The 13,754-nt window shown below is 42.9% G+C and overlaps 1 protein-coding gene across 2 annotated transcripts in view; it reads left to right on the top strand.

Annotated features, from left to right (window-relative positions):
- The first annotated feature begins 2,524 nt into the window (after positions 1-2,524).
- RBM20 (RNA binding motif protein 20) overlaps positions 2,525-13,754 on the top strand; it is a 207,502-nt gene continuing 196,272 nt past the window's right edge. Inside the window, exon 1 of one of the 2 annotated variants that reach the window (XM_066238595.1) lies at positions 2,525-3,087. In XM_066238595.1, coding sequence (XP_066094692.1) covers positions 2,933-3,087 — 155 coding nt within the window. In that variant the 5' untranslated portion in view covers positions 2,525-2,932. The remainder of the gene's footprint in view (positions 3,088-13,754) is intronic. The other variant, XM_066238593.1, reaches the window with a different exon arrangement.

The raw sequence follows: 13,754 nt of genomic DNA on the forward strand, positions 1-13,754 counted from the left end.
CACCTCCTAGTCACGCTCCATATTTGTCAAGTGAGGGTGACTCACCAGCCTTTCTCTCACATCCATAACAGCGAAGGCACCCTGGTGTGCTGGAGGTGGTGAGGGCCCAGGACAGACAAAAGCAAGACAGTTTCTTAAAATGGCAGCAACCCTACTAGGGGTGTTTTTCATTCTTTTTGGAAAGAAGTAAATTAAAAAAATTTTTTTTATTGGAACTGTTTAATACAGCTGAAGTATGACTTGCAAAATGGAAATGCTTGCTCAATATTTTCATTTCATTTTATGGGGATGTAGGTAGGGTAGGTGTGACCTAGCTGAGGTTCTGTTTAGCCAGGCGTGTTCCCTTCTCTCTGTGCATCTGCCTGGATTCAAATTTCAGTTATTACATAACACATAAGTTGCAAAGATTAAGCTATATCATAGAAATGGAAGTTCTGAAAAACACCTTGTGCATTATTAATTTTTCCATTTTTTTTTTACTTTGAAAATTTCAAACTTATCGAAAAGATGCAAGAAAAGCTTAGTGACTACCTAGCTGTATCCAGTTATTATTTTGTTACATATGATAATACATGATTTTTGAGATGTAGAGAGCCGCATTCATATAATATGCTCTGGGTTTTTTCCCCCTTAGTAAAAATGTTATGGGGTGGGTTTACTTATATCAACATTGTGATTTCTAGGCACTCAACTTCCTGGAGTTTGAGATCTGTTGTCCTATTTGGCTACAGGTTTGGAATATAAGGAATCATGTGTGTGGTTACTGTCAGACTGAATATCTCCTGCACCAAATATGCAACATACATTATTATCTCTAATCCCAGCAGCAACAGTGTATGTAAACTGGGGTCTCCTCACTTCCAATTTACCTGCCTGGTAGCTAGTACTCACAGAGATTGAGGCACTCCGTTGGTCAAAACAGATCTTGAATACGAATTCTTTTTTTAAAAAAAGTTGGAGAATCGATTCTCAGAGAGAGATTTTAATGCAAGCATAAGGAAGGTTTTAGTGTTAGTATCTGGGAGAGTAGCAATGTTAATTTCAGGCAATTTTCTTCAACCAAGGAGGTTCCTGAGGTGGAAGGTGGATTTTTATGGAAACCATAGCTAGGAATTTAGTGACAGAAACTAAAGATGCTAAACATTCAGAAAGCCCGAGAAGACAATATTTTGGGGCAGCCTCTTACCAGCTGTATGTGGTGGGACAAATCACCTTCCGCCTCCTCATTTGTGAAATGGGACAACAATCAATATTTTTAGGTGGTTGTTTTTTTTTTTTTTTTGGCAAGACTCAATTTTGTGAATTGGGATGATCTTTATGAATATAAGAATAGATGAATCATTCTGTCTGTAGGAGGAAGGAGGGAGGGAGAGAGAGAGAGAGAGAAAGAAAGAGGGAGAAAGGGAGGAGGAGAGATCCTGGTAGGATGACATAAATTAAGGGAGGCTTAGTTTTCTGAGGCTGGCAGGGAAGTTGACAGGAATTGAGTCTAGGAAGAGAAGATAGCATCTTTAAGGGAATTCAATTAGTTGCCCCGTCCCAGAGAACCCATCTCCAGAACTTTTTTCCACGTGCCCGCGGGAGGAGGACGGATGGGTTTGAGACCCTCAGCAAACTTCTTTCCAGGCCAAGGGGGATCCTGGCGTGCGCTCTGGCTTCCAAAGCACTCAAAGGACACTTTTCCTTGCTTCCCGAGGCTGCGGTGTCAGGATTTAGAAAGCCCGAGAGACGGAAAGATACGAAGAATCTCTTGCTGGCTTCCGTGGTCTTACATGTTTCTTTGGCATCAGGTGCCTCTCCAGCCCCCCACCCGCGCACCAGGTCGTGAAGCTGCCTCTGGCCGGGGTGTCTCCTCAGGGCAGGACGCCCGTGTCCCCGGCCGTGAGCTGGGGTGTACAGGTGAACAGGAGCTCACCAGCGCCCAGGCAACCAACAGCGCTTTGGAGGCGGGGATGGTGGCGGCGCGAAGTCGGCGAAGTCTCCTTTTCATCTTTCCTACTTCCACTGAGATTTCACCACTAAATAAGAAGAATAAAAAGTATGCTTGGTTTTGTCTTTGCGCTCGCGGGATGTGGCGGGACTTTCGAGAAGAGGGTGGCAAAGATGAAGACAAACCACTGCGGCCGCACCGGTTGCTTCTGGGACCCCTGAAATCAGCAACTGGAACTGAAAGTTTGGAGAGCCCCGGGCCTGGCCATCTAAAACCCGGGGTTACAAATCCCACTGTCCTGGGGGACAGCCTGGGCCTTCCACTCGCGGGGTGGGCCCCTCACCCCGGAATGGCGCTGGCCGGGAGCCAGCGGCTGGAAGATGCCAAGCCGGGAGCACTTCGCGCCGGCGATGCACGCGGACGCCCCGGGCGCGTTCGGTCCGCCCCGCTTGGCAAGAGCTCGCGAGGCCGCGCGCGACGTCTCCGTCTCCGGGGCAGCCCGGAGCAGCCGGCCGGGAGAAGCGAGAGCTCGGTGCCGGGCGCCGGGCGGCGGGCTGGCGTGCGTCCGGCCGCCTCACGCGGTTGCGCCGAGCTCCGGAGCGCCGGGCCTGGGACCCTGCGGGCGCACGGTGGCGGGTGGCGCACACCGCACTCCCTTCCAGCTCATCGCGCCGAGGATCGGCGGGTAGAGCTGCCCGGACCACTGGGTTCCAAACAGCCTCCGGCCGCGGAGCGGTTCCTGCCAGCCGGGAGACGCCCCCTGACCCCCACCCCCGCGTGGCCGGGCCGGACTAGCAGGAGCAGCGGGAGGAGGAGGAGGCGGCGCCGCCGGGACTGCCTCTTCCCCGCCCCTCGCGTCTCCTCCCCGCGCCACCGGGAAGGACAAGGGGACTGGGCACGGGGACCCCGGACAGTGAGCACCCGTGCCCCGGGGCCGCCCCTCGCGCGCTCTCTCGCCGCGAGACCGGGCAGCTCTCTCTTCACCTGGTGCGGGCCGCAGCCATGAGCCAGGACGCAGACCCCAGCGGCTCCGAGCAACCGGACAGAGATGCCCGCAGCGTGCCGGGTGCCCCGGCACCCTCAGCTCCGGGCCCGCGAGGGATGCAGCCACCGCCACCCCCTCCGCCCCCAGCCGGCCTACCCCAGCTCATCCAAAAGTAAGAGGAGGGAGCGGGTGCAGGGGTGCGCTGGGCACACACCCCGGACAACCCCTTATGCGGCTTCATCTCTCCAGTCCTTGCCAAACTTCGCCCAGCCGCCTCGCGTTTGAAGTTTTCCTGCCCACTGTCCCGGCAGAGTCGGTGTCATTCTGGTTGTGTGAGGTTGGCGGCAGGGACGCCAAGTTACTCGGGGAAAGTAATTTTGGTTTTCCTTATCCTCTTATTCTTCTCTTCAGGGATGTTACTGGATATTTTGAACTAAAATAGCTCAAATTAGAGGGGAATGGACCAGAGACTGTATTTCATCTTTCTGGTCCCAAGAGGCCGCTGGAATGTATGGAGAGCCGTGCGTGAGTGTGTGCGCGCGCGGGTGAGTGTGTGTAAGTGAAATACCGTCACCAAGCAATCGCTCTTAATGGTGCCCCTGAAGTCAACCAGTGACACTGGGTGAAACGGGTGGTGAGGGTTTGTAAACAATATTTTTTTGCTTTGCCCTGTAAGACGTGTTTACACTTTTCGAGAAGGCCCTTGCGAGGAGTTCTCAGCGGCGCAATCGTTTCCCATTAAAGTTAGCATCGCGCGATTCAGAGCCCTTGCGACTTGGGTGGTGAATTTTCCAGCGGGCCTTCCCAGCGCGTGAGTAGGTCAGGGGTGGTCCACAGACCCTTAGAAACTCTTTCAACCCACCCGGGTGCAGAAAAGTAAAACCGTGATGTTGCTTTCCCCTTCCTAAATGTCGTTGGACAGGGTGAGGCCTAGAACATTGGTTTGTTTGAAGAATATTTGTTCTCAGGGTTTCCCTCAGCTTGTAGGGAAGACCTCAAAACTAGTTTAAGAAGATAGCGAAGTCTGAATGATGAATCCTTGGGCGAAACTGACGAAACTAGAGAAATACACACAGGTACAGCAAAATCAACCTTATGGGAAAGAGCAGACATTTTTTTTTAGCGCTGCTGCATGGATGCTTTGAGTAACATAAACTGTTAAAATGTAGTAAGAGAAATAACCAATGATGGGATGTAAATGGAAGTGGTACTTAGCTTTGCTAGTAAGACTGATTTATGTAATAGGAATAGTGAAAATTCAAGTTTGATAGCAAAGAGTAGAATACTGGTATATTTCAGAACAAAATGGTTCCCCGCCTTTTTCTTTGACTGGCAGAATACAAAGCTCCATTTAGGACAATTTTTTGCTTTAATTTATTTTTCTATAACTTTGAACTGCTAGCAGCTTTCCAACTGTAATTTATATTGTTGTCCTTGTTCCTCTTGTTTTGCAGATTATTTCAGCTAAGACTTACCAAATATGATTGACAGTTTATGTCTATTGTTATTTAAAATTTCTCTTTAGTCTTTATTATAAACCAGTAGAGAAAAAAAATGCTTAAAATCTTAAAGAAAAATACCTAATTGATCAATTATTAATTGGGAACCATCTAATGTGCTTCTTGCCAGGCCGTGTTTTATAGTTTAAGATTAGGCTGCACGTTAAGTTTATTGAATTTGCTATTATATTGTAATTACCCTACATTTTTCTATGATTTACTTTCAATTAGGTAAAAACTAAGAGTCTTATGTTCACAGAAACATCTTTGTAGATGGGCATCTGATTAAGAAATGTTGCCAAGTGGAAATTAAATGCCAGTTTGTAGAAAATGGGTCACTTAAAATGTATTTTAGTTGCCTCATATAATAAATAATTTGCCCCATAAATTCATCCCCATTTTGAAAATCCCATCGCTGGAATATCTTGCTTTTAAAAGATGAGCTTTTCAAAGATGGCCCCTTCTGCCAGCAGTCCAGGATGGAGACCTCAAGAAGCGCCTGATAGCTCTGCCGTGTTTTGTGTTGGTGACAGATCACTGTAGGCGCCAGGTCCAAGGCCAGTGAGCGCGCCTGTGGGAATTGGTATTTGTGCACTCATCTTCAAGGTCTTTCTATATAAGGATTATTTGGGGTTTGCGCTCCCCTCGGTACCCACTGAAATTCCTCTGGAACCAGGCGTAACATGGCAAATGCTTTGCAGGTCCACCTTTAATGCGCTGAAACTTGAGCATGTTATTTTGAAACTACGTTTGCATAATTTAATCTGAGCAACCATTTTTCTGTAGTTATGAGGTGCTGTTTGCATCAGCCATCTTTGAGAAAATGTAGTGGGGAGGTTGCCCTCAGCCGCGAAATGATTCGGCCTTTTGATTCGGAATTTTGTGAGCTAGAGTTTTGTATGAAATTCTCCTCTCATGGGTTGAATATGAAATAAATTTTATTGTGGAACCTTATTCTTTCTAGTTACTGTAGTTAGGTTATTATGTAATTTATAAGAGGAGAAGGTTTGATCTCTTTCATAATGATGAAAATATCAATCTTCCTATTGCATAGCGTTTAAGGATTATAATTTTTTTTCACATTTTAATGTCTAGTTACATCTTAATGTCTAGTTTACTGATTTTCATGAATAACGGCTTTCATTCGGGGAAAAGTCAGTGACTTGATAGAGTAATAGTCATGATCATGATAAAAACTGGTTCCTATTCACATACATTATATTTGGTCTTAAGAGAACTGTTGTATATGACATTTCTGTTAATAAACACATGAGGTATGATGATGAATAAACAAGACTGATTTCAGTGTTTGTTTTATGGAAGCGGGTGTCAGAACTTATGAAGATTGCATCGAAAGTTAATTTCTGTGGAATACTTTAGTTCTAGTCAGGGATATTTAGTTTTCTTTATTATTGCATTCTTGGCTTTAGGCAAGGATTGTCAATGACCTTTTGCTCTTGTTAACCCCTGACTCCTGGCCAATATTGGCATTACTTATAAAGACTACCAGGAACATTGGGACACATATCACTCATCTTGTAATATCTTTGTTTTAAATGTTCATTCTCTAAATTGGTCACTATAGAGGCATTATTGGGTAAAATGTCAAGCATTACCTAACACTTAGACAACGAGAAATAGAAATAACACCGCTAGAGAAGATTTGGGATGAGTTTAGGAAATCAGAATAATTTGAGGACTTATGATATATTTTCCATATTAGTAACAGCAGTAAGACAACCTTGGCCAGTGTGTTTCTGTGAATGTTGTTTAAGGATTTATCTTTGTAAACACTTATGATGTTTTATTTCCAAAGTATTTTCTGTTTTAATTTTGTGCTTTGAAAGTAAACCTAATTCTTGATTTATAAGAAGTTATTTATTAACCTTGATGAACATCAGAAATTGAAATTTTAGGTTGAAAGTTTTAAAACGCTCTCCAGAATGAAAACAGAATCAATTCTGTATGAAATGTTGAAGACAGTTGTCAAGTGCGACTCTTAAGTGTACCACTCATCATAGTGAAAATTAACCAAACAAGCGCACACACCTCACCTTCTGTGAAGTGAATGCATAAATGATTTTCTGTTATTTGATTTTCAACAATATATTCCTGGCTAATGCATGGCATCAAGTTGCATATTTAATTTGAGGATAGATGACTTATTTTTTACTTTTTAGATTATGTTGATCAGCAATGAATAACAAAATGAATTTTAAAAAAATTGAAAAAGTATTGGGTTAGTGTTTGATAGTTACTGTCACCTGCATGTGTTTGTGAATTACAGAGATAGAAATCCAGCTTTAGTTTCTCAAGGTTATCATCTTCTGCATGGCGTTAGTTACGCTGGCCCACTGTGTTTTGACTGACTGTGTTTTCAGACCCATGTGCCCCCCTTGATTCAGAAGAGAAAATGTTACACATAGTCACTCACTACAAATCATTGTGACAGAAATTCTGCATTTGGAAAGATCTCTATGTAACTCCTAGGGAGTGATATGCAGGCAAATTGTATGTGATGTCTACCCACTTGATGGGCATGCTGACAATTACATCCAGAATTGGGGAGGAAATAAGAATTTTCCAAAAGGGACATTATTTCACTCACACTCAGTCCTTTTCTGGATAAAGGATGGAATTTCTAACATCTGTGCCAGTTTCTAACATCAGTTTGAGTCCGTTTTTAGGGGAAACAGGGATACAATTGTAGAAGGAATTTTGACAATTTTAAATACCATCTTGAACTGCACGTAAGACAAGCATTCAGCAGGAGAAAACATCTGAGAGGATTAAGCAGTTACCCAAAACAGGGAAGGAGAGAGGGTGGGCTCCTTAGCATTCTGCAAAGTTTCTTTGCTTCTCTAGAAAGTCTCTTAAGGGTATTTTTTTTTAAAGGAAATTTTGTTTGAGGGTTTGTTTTGAGAAGTGTTTTTAGGTAGTAAGTGTAACCATCCAGTTATGAGTTTTCCTGATATGTCCAAAGAGATCAGTATTATGAAATGTAGTACATTATTCCCATTGGTCATGGTAAATGACTATACATATGGTGTACACAAGGGCTGTTCTAATGGCAGTACTGTAGGGAAAGAAGAGAAGAAAAATTTTATCACCCATTTTAGTGTTCTATCCACTATTCTTTTGCTACCTCCTAAGCAGTTAATCAAATTAATAAGTTTAAAAGCCCAAATCTGTCTGTTGGAATGTGAACTCTGATCTGTTAGGACCTCTTTGTCTTTCCTTATAGTTAAGTTACCAGGGGGAAAAGAAACCCCACCAGGATTGACTCACAGTGAAATGATCCCACATTATCCAGTTTCTCTCTCTCCCTCTCTCTGATTTATTTTTCTTGCGGCTGTAGGTTTTTTTTTGACTCCAGTTAAACTAATATGTCTTCCTTGCTCACAACAGCTAATCCTCAAGTAGGCAAACCAATATAGCTCAATTCACAGCTTTGATAAACAGAAATCCACAAAATGTTGGGAACTGGGGTCTAATCAAGGGATGGGATTAAAATGGACTTAACTAACCATGGAAAGCAAGAATGGGAGAAGCTTGGGACAGTGGAGTTAGAACTCCGAAGACAAATTCAGAGGCAGGGCTCTATTCCCCTTCGTCCCCCGGTCCCCTGGCCAGACAAAAGCTTGAAGGGGTCTCCTGTGCCACAAAATCCCACTTAATCTGATTTTTATTTCCTGCCACAGTAATTATCTGTGTTTGGGATGGTCTAACTGATAGGATTTTGTGTATTTTAACAGGGAAAGTTGCTGTGGAACCACAGCTGGTGTGAGTGACTGGTAGCTGTGTTTAGAATAGCGTGTTGAAAAGTTTTGCAGAGAGTAAAGTGATCTGTATTCCAGAGTCAGAGCAAAGACGGTAATTAGTGGTTTGTAGAAAGAGGTTCATGGCATTTTGCTTCCTGAGTAATGAACCAGGTTGGATCTTGGTGATATATGTGTTATCCTGGAAAGCTGATACTGCTTGTTCCCACCAGTGAGAAGACTGGGAGATCCTGACTTTAATTAAATAGGCACATTTTTGAATCAGGAATGTGAATTTGGTTTCCAGCACCACCAAGGGGGTGTTGGCGGTGGGCTGCTTTTGCCTGGCTTGGTGGGTGGTCACTGTTTAAATCCCACCCAACTAAGGTTTCAGTCTTTGACATTTACACATAGTAAGTTTGGGGACAAGTCATTACTGCCAGCTGTTTGAGAAAGAGATGGAAGGGAAGGACCCCCCCGCCCCCGCCGCAACCTCCCAACATTTTGTTTGTGTATTTCGAGTGTGATGCACATTTCTATGAATATGATGTATATTCTAATAAGATGATCTCTCTACAGCAGCAGAAGCTACTGCCAAGTTATTGTATCGTCCTCTGTCCCATATTCCTGCTGTTCATGAGATAAATTAAGTCCCCTTGATGGTTTACAAGGCATCTTTTCTAACTCACTGACAGCAGATCTGTCAGGAAGATAGTACAATTGGCTCTGAATATATTTTATGAGCAAAAAGGGAGCCGTTAAGTAACTTGTATATGGAGGTGTTAATAACTTGTAGCTCAGTTTGCTGAATAAATCTTTCCATGTGTTCAGAAACAAAAGGCTGAGGGTCATGTATGGGTTGGGGGGGTTGTCACTCCATAAAGATAGTTTTCACGCCACTTTGTGCTTCTTTTAATGTGGGTATTTGCTTGAAGGATGCACAAGGCCATTCGCCACCGCCTTTTCTTTGCACCTGCTTTTTCTCTGTCACACTAAAGACCCATCCCTTGTCAGTTGCCACTTCCCACTCCCAGACCAAACCTGGAAACCTCCCCTCACTGCTCTCTGGGCATCTTCAATGCTTTTCAGTTTTGCAGCTTATCTGTAGACTCTCTTCCAAATTTGTCTTTTGGCCCTGATCAGATCTGCCCTTAAACCTGACCCCCACTGTCATGACACTGAAGGAGTAGACAAAGTCGTCTATTTTGGTTTATTTTAAATTTATTATTGAATAGAATCATTGAAGGGTCTGCCTGGTCTTGTCAAGGGCAAAATGAGCATCTTTGCTCTAAATTAATTACTGGGTTTCTGACAAAAAGGGTCAGACAGGGAAAGAAAAGCCTGGATTGGGAGTGGGTGACCTGGACAAGCCAATTAACCTTCCTAATCCAGCCTCTCCAGGGATTGGAAATGATCGATGGTAGTGGTCCTTCCAAGAGTAAAATTATGTGAACCTCCAGGAATATTGCTGGGGGATCATCAGCGTCGGAGGCCTCCCCTCTCCTGCTGTACATTTGGTAGAATATATTCCATAGCAGTGACATTTTAGCTGTATATCCAGGTACATGCTTGTGAGATCGGCCACTCATGAAAACAGTAACAACCACAAAAAGAGAATTAAATGCTTATTTAACATTTGCACAGTATAGTTGCATCAATGACATAATTTTAAGTCAGAAAAGTAGATACTAGTGTCAGTGAGCAGGAGGCATTTGATATTGTTTACTGATCGCTAGAAATGTTTAAAAGGGAAAATAATTATTTTGGAATGTTGATTATTTTCGAGTGTTAGAATGAATCCTTGAATTTGCAGAAGGAGTTCCGTTTTCAGTTCAGGAGACAGGTCCAGCAGTTTTCATCTTTGTATCTAAACTGGATTGTGTTAGACACAGGCAGGTGGGAGTGTATTTGGTGATGTCATTGTTTTTAGAGGCAAAAACTTAAACACAGAACCTGCAGGCGTCTACCGGGAGCCTGAAGGAGGCGCGGACTGGACTCGGTAAACCGTGACGCGCAGCCTGCCGCGTGGGCTGCACAGACGGCCGCCCGGACTGGCGGCCTGAAAAACACTTTGCGAAGAGATTGTGACCGTCCAGGAGCTGGGCCTCAGGTTTCTCTGTGGCCTCCTTGAATGGAAGAGACCAAATGTTTCCAACAAGGACAGGTCTCCTTGGGCCCAGCGTCCTCCTGGGCTGTAACTGGGCCATCGATTGCCTGGCCTTATGGAGAGCCTTTACTTGATTTTTAAAAGATTAAAAAAAAAAATTCTGCTTAAAAAAGGGAAATGGCCCGTGTGATTAAATCTTGATTTATTGACGTTAAATTATATACATAACATAAGGATATTTATTGCAGCGTTGTCTAGAAGAGCAAAAATTAGAAACCGTTTATCAGTTGAGAAAATAAATTATTTGCTCGTGTAACAGTGTGTGCCGTTCAAGCATTAGAACAATGCCATTATATTTATTAGTATGGAATATAGACCATATAATACTGTTGACTAAGAAAAAATCACACACTGCATGTCTGCAGGGAATTCTTTTTTTTTTTTTTTTAATGTGTGCCATTATGTATGCAGGTGTCGGAAGGCTTGGGAAAAAATCTCTGAAGGACAAATATGCAGTATGTTAGCAGTGTTCAACTTCAGGTGGTACACTTATAGTGGCTTGTCTTTTTTTAATATATATATATATATATGTACTTTCTATTTCTTCCCCATTAGCATATGCTAACTTTATAATCAAAGAAAAGAAAACTGCATTTGTTTTAGAACAAAAATAGGAAAAGACACTTCAGATTGGCATTGCATTGTCTTTAAGACTCAGCTGCCTGTTAGTGTTTTAGATTTTGGATGTGTGAGGCGTCTGAGACCTGCTTTAGCATAGCCCTCCTGTTTTTCTCTGTAAGACAAGTGAGTATCTTCGAAGCCAAGTGAGTGGTTCCCAGCTAGGCTGGGAACCCTCATCCTTCTGTCTGTCACATCCTCTGCTAGGTTACCCTTTTGTCTGGATGGACATAGGGGAACGTGAAATGGAGACCGTTCTGAAATTGACTGTGCATCCGCTGACCCTAGTCCAATCACATCCCCCAAGGGGATTACAGAGAGCATCCTTGGGTGTGTTATCGCCACCTCCTTCAGCCCCCATAGGTTTTTGTGCCGGTGGCAGGAGACTGGGTCTCCCCAGGGTGTCTCATTTTCTGTCCCATCCTGCCAAACAAACTGAGCATTGCACTCCGCACCCCCCCCGCCCCAACTATTTGAAAGGAAGTGGTATAACTATATATAATTCGTTATCATACCTAAAGAAATTAATCTTAAATAATTTCTTCTAATAAGCACTAGATTTCTAAGTTCTTCAAATTGTCCTAAAAAATGTTTCATATAGTTGCTTAAAACAAACAAAAAACACTCCTGGTTTTTTTTTTGTTTTGTTTTGTTTTTTTGTTTTTTTGTTTGTTGTTTTTTTTTACAGAGAAAGAGTCAGAGAGAGGGATAGACAGGGACAGACAGACAGGCACAGAGAGATGAGAAGCATCAATCATTAGTTTTTCATTGCACATTGCAACACCTTAATTGTTCATTGATTGCTTTCTCATACATGCCTTGACCGCGGGCCTTCAGCAGACCGAGTAACCCCTTGCTCGAGCCAGCGACCTTGGGTCCAAGCTGGTGAGCTTTTTGCCAGATGAGCCCTTGCTCAAGCTGGCGACCTTGGGGTCTCGAACCTGGGTTTTCCACATCCCAGTCTGATGCTCTATCCCCTGCGCCACCGCCTGGTCAGGCAACACTCCTGGTTTTGCATTTGTTTATGATGTCTCTTCTAACTTAGCAAATATACCTGCCTCTTTCTGTTCTTCAGGACCGAAGGTTCCAGGCTCGTTGTCTTATAGCATGAACCGTTACCTGGATGTGTCTATTGTTTCCTCATGACCAGATTCAGGTTAAGCATTTTGGCAAGAGTATGTAACAGGTGATGTGTGTTTCACTAAGTGTGAACCTTTGGTGACTGTGGTCACTGCCAGGTCTCTCTATCATGGGACATTTTTCTTTTTGGGATTAGTTAAGTTGTCTTTGGGAGAGGTACTGTGAGACCCTGAGAAGGAGCTGTTTCCCAACAAACTTTCATCTCATGGATTTTGTTTTTTAATTTGACTATATTCTAAAGAAAGCCCTTTGGATAAAATATTTGGAGCTGAAATGATAACTAAATATCACTTTAGAGTGGCTATATATAGTGTAATTCGACTGCCTTGAAAATATGTTTGTATTGTACCAGACTGTACATATGTTTGGATTTTTGTAGTCCTGACTTGATAGGAACTTAATTGATGGGCCAGCTACCTCCTATTTAACTTCTACGGCAGGCATTCTGTCACCGGGCCGGCTGCAGTACTTTTTAATGTCCATACAAAGTGAACAGAAATCCCTTTTAATGCTGCTGGCAGTGAGTGGATGCTAATGTAATTTTTGCTAGCTCACACAATTTGTTGGCATCGTCTTGAAGCTATGTCAATTGACTCTTTGCGAGAACCTTTTATCTTCCTTTTCAAAATCTCTGTGTGAGGCTGACTTTAAAAATGACTGGTGACTTGCCCTGGAGCCTAAACTGGGAGCTGGTCTGTGACGACCAGTTTGTTCATGCTTTTTAGATTTAAGTTACACAGCTATTTTTGCCTCTTCCAGATTGGTACTTTTATTTTCATGCAGAAACTATGTCCGGGTGGGGAACGTAGCGTGGAGTAGGGAAAAGAATCAGGAGCAGCCATGCCGTGTTTTAGATCCAGTTTTGTCACCGCCAACCCTGAGCCTCAGTGTTCTCATCTGTAAAAGGGAGCAATAATACAAAGTGAGTAGCAATGAACATTCATTGAGTGCTTCCTGTGTCTAAGCACTTTATGTATGTTTAGCTCATTTAATCCAACAATGAAGTAGGGGCTGTTATTTCTCCCATTTTACAGATGAATAAATCAAGTCCCAAACTTACCAGGGGCCAGCAAAGCTAAGGAATACAGTATTTATGAAAGAACAGGTGAGGTGGGGCTAGGATGAGAGAAAGTTATGCAAATTCAGGTGATCATATCATCTCTACATAAATATCTGTGTCCTCAAAGTAATTTCTAGAAAACCTATCATTTACAATATGTATATATATATATATATATAATTTGCTGAAATAAATTTGAAAGTAGGTAAAATTTGAGACAAATTCAGCATTCCAATTAAAATAATTTTTTGTCCCCCTGCCCCATTTTTTCTCGTAATTTAAGTATGCCTTTTGGTTGAAAGTGAAATCCATATCCCAATTTAAATTCCACGAGCAAATCTGACTCTGGCATTGATTCACTGTCTTACCCTGCTTGTTATGCATGTTAGGCAAGATCTGAATTTGATGCTCTCTGAGAGTATATAAACACTTATAATCCTCTCAGCATGTGCTAAAATAATAACAGATATGATAGTTTGATTTGCAAACTGAGTATCTGCCAAGATCTACGAGGCCATTTCTGAACCAATTCAGAAAACCAGGAATCAGCGATGATTTAAAGTGTCCCAGGTTTCTATTAATAGCAAAAAGAATTCC

Source organism: Saccopteryx bilineata, chromosome 7 (assembly GCF_036850765.1).
Source record: "Saccopteryx bilineata isolate mSacBil1 chromosome 7, mSacBil1_pri_phased_curated, whole genome shotgun sequence".
NCBI classification, from domain to species: domain Eukaryota; kingdom Metazoa; phylum Chordata; class Mammalia; order Chiroptera; family Emballonuridae; genus Saccopteryx; species Saccopteryx bilineata.